The following is a 6,434-nucleotide window of genomic DNA, read 5'->3' as shown; positions in this document are numbered from 1 at the left end:
TCCTATTGTGTAGTTAGTTTGCTTATCAACCATGATAGGTATCCAAGACCCCAGAGGGAGACAGAGGTGTTATGGAAGAGGCTTGAGGCTGGCAGCCAGGAGACCTGTGTTCTGGCGCTGCCACTGCCTAGTACATAGTAGTAATTATGGTACCTCTGCGTTTCTGGGCTCAAGTCTTCCCATCAGTAAAATAGGGGTAACAGAAGCCTTCCCACAGACCATTAGCTCTCTTGGCTGCCCTTGTCTGACGATTTCAGTGGTACATTCTTTAGCCCCAGTAATTTTCTCAGCCTGTACACTGGCTGGGTTCCCTTTGCATGTCTGGTTAGCTCTGTTTTCTGCTTTGCTCTCTTCTGCCTAAGTCAGCTAAATATTATTGGGGGAAGTCAGCAACTAATTGAATTTCAGATCTCTTGTGGGTCTTCCACTGGATCTTTTTTGTACCTCTCTTCATTCCTTGTATCTTTTGACATCCTGTGAAGTTTTTGCAGTAGCTGTTCCAGTTTTCATTGCATTCTCCTTTTTCCTTCATAGCATCCATCTCACACTCAGCAGACAACCATAATTCTTAATTTACAGAGATGACACAAGCTATCGAGCAGGGTTCCATCAGTGCCCACCCTCTGTCTCAGGAAGAGGTGTCAGTCTTTGCAAAGGCAAACTCTTTATCTGGTTACTCTTCTCCCACCTCTTAAATGTAGCTCCTGTCAAGTTCTATTTTAGAGCTTTTGTCTGTTGGAGCAGCTGCCACTTTGTTTGAGGCCCATTGAGAGTTTGAGACTCTCTCCAGTCTGTTTAGGGGACTTCAGTAGTTCTTGGTTGAGCATGCACCCCACATGGTACCCACTGCCAGGCACTGGGGATGCAGAGACAAAGAGCTCCCACTCACCCACCGCAGCTACACAGAGTGCAGAGGAAGCATTAGGTTAAAGAACATTGTATCTTTTCCTGAAGTTTTCAGAAGTGCATGGTCCATACTTGAGACTGCAAGGGAAAGGGTATTTACTTATAATTCAGGTATACTTTGCTAAAATATGCATTCATATTAAAATAGACTTTTGTTTTTCTGTAGATGTACAAGTTCTTTTTAAGGGCTTCATGGTATTCTATGTGTGTATACTTCACCAGGTCTCTTATCAATGGACAGTACAAACAGTACTACCATGAATGTCCCTGCACTCGTATCTTTGTTTACAACTGCAAGTGTTTCTGCAGTATGAATTCTTAGAAATGTTACTGTTAAGTCAAGGACGTACGCGTGTTTTGCCAAACTACCCTCCGAGATAGCTGAATCCGGTACATTTTAAAGCAGGAGGCAGTAGAAGACGCTCGGCGGTTCCGGCCTCCGAGCAGCAGGCGGCGCTGTGAGCAGTCTTTGCGGAGGCCACGCTGACTGACTTCCGGTGTCGGCGGTGGCGCAGGCGCAGTCACCGCGGAGCTGACGCGGAGGCTGGCGGCCACAGGGAGCGATGCCGTACGCCAACCAGCCCACCGTGCGGATCACTGAGCTCACTGACGAGAATGTGAAGTTTATCATCGAGAACACCGACCTGGCGTAAGGCTGCCGAGGGAAGAGGCTGGCGGCTCTGGGGCGCCGGGAGGCCCAAGCCGGTGCCCCGGGGGTAGGGAGCGGGGGTGGAGTGGGGGTGATGTCCTTCCAGAGCTGCCCTCCTGCGCCAGGGCTTTAGCTTTGGGAGCCTGCGGCGCGGACCCAGCCTGTCGAGGCTGCAGCGCCTTCACGCCTCTTGGCTTTTCGTCTTTCAGGGTGGCCAATTCGATTCGGAGGGTCTTCATCGCTGAGGTGCCCATAATAGGTAAGCGACCCCCCTTCCTCGTTCCCGGGCCCACGGGGTCCTGCCCCGCTCTCCACCCACACTCCCTGGGGCTCCTTCCAGTCCTTGGTTCGGGCTGAGGGTGGTAGTGCTGAGAAAAGTGCATTGCTGGAGACTTGACCATACCCTGTGCCCTTGGCCCAGTGGCCGCCTCCCTGGCACCCACGGACCACTTAGGTCCACCGTTGTCCTGCGTATGCATTGCTGAGAAGCATGGGTTTAACAGTGTGCAGACTTGGGTTCAAATACTGTTCTCACTACTATTGTCACAAAAGTTTTTCAACTTTTATTTTGGATTCAGGGGGGTACATTGGTGCAGGGTTGTTGCCTGGGTATAGTGCGTGATGCTGAAGTTTGGGATATGAATGATCCTTTCACCCAGGTAGTGAGCGTAGTACCCAATAGGTAGTTTTTTACTCCTAGCCCCACTGCCTCCCTCCCTGCTCTAGTAGTCACCAGTGTGTCTATATTGTCATCTTTATGTCCATGCGTGCCCAGTTTTAACTCCCATACGGTGTTTGGTTTTCTGTTCCTGTGTTAATTCTCTTAGGATAATGGCTTCCAGGCCAGGCTCACGCCTGTAATCCCAGCACTTTGGGAGGCCGAGGCTGAGGAACACCTGAGGCCAGGAGTTCGAGACCAGCCTGGCCAACATGGGAAACCTCGTCTCTACTAAAAATACAAAAATTAGCCAGGTGTGGTGGTGCACACCTGTAATCCCAGCTACTGGGGAGGCTGAGGCAGAATTGATTGAACCCGGAAGGTGGAGGTTGCATTGAGCTGAGATCATGCCTCTTATGCTCTAGCGTGGGCAACAGAGTTGAGACTCCTTCTCAAACAAAAGAAAATAAAAAAGAGGGTAGTGGCTTCCAGCCGCGTCCATGTTGCTGCAGAGGACATGATTTCGTTCTTTTTTATGGTTGCATGAGTTACTATTTTTGAGAAACTTGGGCAAGTTATTAAACTTCTGCGTGCTGCAGTTTCCTCATCTGTAACATTCAGCCACTAATGATCTTTATCAGGGTAATGTTAAGGATTAAGTGAGGTAATCCATATAAGTGCTTTATGTTTAGTGAGTGCTCAGTGCTGGTAAATGGTTTTTTTATTAATCTATTCCTTCAGCAGCATTTATGGAGCATGTAAGTGGCAGGCATGGTGGTAAGCTCTGGGAATGCAAAGCTGTAGAGAACACGGTTTTTGCCCTCGTGGAGTCCACAGTGAGGTTGCAGGGGGAGAGATGAATCCACAGACAACACTAAAGCAAGGTAGACTGATCAGTAGTTCAGGAGAAGCATAGCTGTGGTGCAGTTGGCTCTTAGAGGAGGGAAGATCAATTTCTGATCTGGTTCCAGCCACTTTGCTCCAGGTGCTTAATGCATTGATTATACTTGTATGAAATACTTCAAGCATTTCCGAGAGTCAGGTCCAGAGAGTTTGGGTTAGGCAAAAGAAATATAAGTCATAGCTGTGGCATCAAATATTTAGACTTTTAAGGAAATAAGCAAGCCAAATGATTAGGCAAGAGAACATTGTAGTTTATCCACTACCACCCCCAGCCCCCCAGTCACTTCTTCAATTCAGCTTGGAGTGCTGGACCTCCCCCTGACTAATCACTTCATGTCTCTGGACCTCAGTTTCATCAAGAGGCAGGTGAGGGAGTTGTACTTCATGATGCAGCCCTGCCATTCTGAGTCTAAATGCCTCTTTCCCCACAAATTCAGTTCTACAAATAATGTTGAGCACCCAAGCTAGGAATACAAAGACATCCCAGCACCTGCTTGAAGGAATTTCTGAAGCTTGGGGTATAGACATAACATACACAAATGTGACACAAGGCACACTATGACAAGTGTCTTCAGGGAAGTCTGAAGAGAGTTTTGTGAGAGAGGAGGTGAAAGAGAGGGAGTGCCACACCTGTAGCATAGAGGGCAGGCAAGGCTTAGTTTTTAGGAGGCACAGAGGATCTTAACCTGTACAGTGAGGAGGGGAAGGGTGTGCTGGAGGAAGGGGCCGGGGGATTAAAGAGGCAGAAAAGCTTGGGTCAGGGTTCTCTTAGTTGGCTTGGACTGGGGAAGCAATGGGAAGCATAGCAGGACAGAGTAGGTGGAGGCCTAGCATGTGGAGGTCCTCTTCCGACCTCTGTTCCTAGTGTCTGTGTCCCTCATTTGGCAGTTGGGCTCCAATGCCATTTGATTCCTGGATTTAGTTGGTTCCATGCAAATGTTTATGAATGAATAAATATGTGTTTAAGTCAAGCGTGTGTGATAGATAATACCGTCTTTACCCTCCTACCTGCTCATTGCTGCTAGGGATTGGGTTCTATATTTAGTATGCTTTGCGCCTTAAAGGAATTCAGTAAACGTCTGTTGGTTGAATGTTTAAAAAGTGCTAAGTTGGGCAGTCCAGTCATTATATCCTAAAATGAGGTATGGCCCATAAGTCTGTGTTACTTCTGTGAGGTTTTCCCTGACTTTGAAGTGCTCAAATAGTTCATGTTCTTGGATTTGGTGGTGGCACAGGTAGCAGATTTAAGTGCTTCTCATGGAAATACTCAGCTCAAATAAACATGTTTCCACTCCCATGATATTCTCTGAGTCAGTGTTTTCTGTGAAGCAGGGAGCCCCCTGCGTTAAATTCACCTGGGCAGGGAGGTGAGGTGTGCGGTGTGTGTGGGTCTTATTAAAATGCAAGTTCCTGGGCCCCACTCTAGTGCTGTGGAATCAGCCCAGCCTCTGCAGTTTAGTGTCAGGTGATTCTTAAATCTTGAGAACCACTGCATTAAGTCTCTAGGTAAATTTGATGGCTAAACTCCATGTCTGCTTCTTTCATTTTGTAGCCATTGACTGGGTTCAGATTGATGCCAATTCCTCAGTCCTTCATGATGAGTTCATCGCTCACAGGCTTGGTGAGTACTCCTTTTATTCGAAGGGAGGGTACTGTGCCTAGTGTCAGGAGGGGGCTTCCTTCCAGCCTCACCCCCAGGAGGCTTCTGGGTTCTCATTTTGGCTTGGCTGTTTGGTTTTCTTTAAAGTGCTTTTCTGTTTTTTACAGGATTAATTCCCCTCATTAGTGATGACATTGTGGACAAGCTGCAGTACTCCCGGGTATGCTGTGTGATTGGGTGGAATGTGAGGTTTGGTGGGGAGGCCTTGGGTCTCAAAGGGATTTTTCCTGACATTTGGCATCCAGCTTGAGTAGTATTGTAGGTCTGGAACAACAATGTGGAGATGTTGTCCAGAGCCTGGGCAGGCCTTGATCCTTGGTTCTGATGGGGCTTCAGATTGATTAGCATGCAGAACATAAGGAAATGTTGTTAGCCAGCTCCACCAGATTGCCTGTTTACAGTGGAGGTTCTTCCTTCCAAAGCATCTCTTCCCAGTAGCAGGGGCCTTAGGATGCTACAGGAGTCAACAGAAGGTTGGGGTAGGCAAGGAGCAGAGGGAATGGGAGCTGTCTCATAAGAGCAGCTTCTGGGGAACTAGTCCTGGTGTCTGCAGATTCATGCTGTCCCCTCACTCGCAAGTGATGCTGCTTAAACATGGCCACACTCTTACCCCCTTCCTCCTGGTCGTGTTTGCTCCCTGATGGCATGTTAACAGGCCTTCAGAGTTTGGAGAGAGTGGGATAGTAGTAGGTTACCTTCATCCTTTTACTAGGCTGCATTACATAGCAGCTTAAGACTACTCCCTCTTGATGGCTTTGGGTGATCCAGAATCAGTCCATTTTCTAATATTCTCAAGGGCCATGTCATTTTTGTGATGGCTATGATATATCTTATAAATATGTATTTTTTTAAAAGAAATATTCGGCTGCATGCGGTGGCTCACGCCTGTAATCCCAGCACTGTGGGAGGCCAAGGCGGGTGGATCACAAGGTCAGGAGATCAAGACCATCCTGGCTAACACAGTGAAACCCCATCTCTACTAAGTATACAAAAAATTAGCCGAGTGTGGTGGCGCGTGCCTGTAGTCCCAGTTACTTGGGAAGCTGAGGCAGGAGAATGGCGTGAACCCAGGAGGCAGAGCTTGCAGTGAGCTGAGATCGCACCACTGCACTCCAGCCTGGGTGACAGAGCAAGACTCCGTCTCAAGAGAAAAGTTAAATAAATAAATAAATAAAATATAAATTAAGTTCACACATAATCTAACAATTTTAAAATATATTACATTTTATTACATAACAGTAAAATTAGTAAAATAATACAATAATTGATTAACTATAATTTATAATTTCTTTCTCTCAGTATAATGTAGAAAAGTATTACTCTGAACACCTACCTTAAACATTGCTTAATTCAGGTTAACTACAATGAGCCTCTCCACTTATATTTTCATCATGCATCTTACATTTTAATGTCCTTACTCTTTTATAAAAAAGGTCATAAAGAATGTCCAATAAAGAATCTCTAATATCTCTGATGCAGTGACAATTGATCACATATGTTCACATGTGAATACAATAGAAATAAAGTAACAGCATAAAGTAATTTGAAAGCTGTATTACATCATTATTCACTTTTCAAAAAATTGTTTTCAAGGAAACCAGTATATTTCAATGTAATTACAAAGCTTCAAAAAAATCTCCTTTTTTATATAGTTTTAT

The 6,434-nt window shown here is 46.2% G+C and overlaps 1 protein-coding gene across 1 annotated transcript in view; it reads left to right on the top strand.

Moving 5' to 3' along the window:
- The first annotated feature begins 123 nt into the window (after positions 1-123).
- The window catches only part of POLR2C (RNA polymerase II subunit C), a 12,026-nt gene continuing 5,715 nt past the window's right edge, over positions 124-6,434 (top strand). Inside the window, exons 1-4 of the mRNA XM_003916941.5 lie at positions 124-1,555; positions 1,765-1,814; positions 4,669-4,737; positions 4,884-4,936. Coding sequence (XP_003916990.1) covers positions 1,470-1,555; positions 1,765-1,814; positions 4,669-4,737; positions 4,884-4,936 — 258 coding nt within the window. The 5' untranslated portion in view covers positions 124-1,469. The remainder of the gene's footprint in view (positions 1,556-1,764; positions 1,815-4,668; positions 4,738-4,883; positions 4,937-6,434) is intronic.

This window comes from Papio anubis, chromosome 18 (assembly GCF_008728515.1).
Source record: "Papio anubis isolate 15944 chromosome 18, Panubis1.0, whole genome shotgun sequence".
NCBI classification, from domain to species: Eukaryota; Metazoa; Chordata; class Mammalia; order Primates; family Cercopithecidae; genus Papio; species Papio anubis.
The sequence above is the reverse complement of the archived record's forward strand: the minus strand, read 5'-3'. Positions and strand labels throughout refer to the sequence as shown.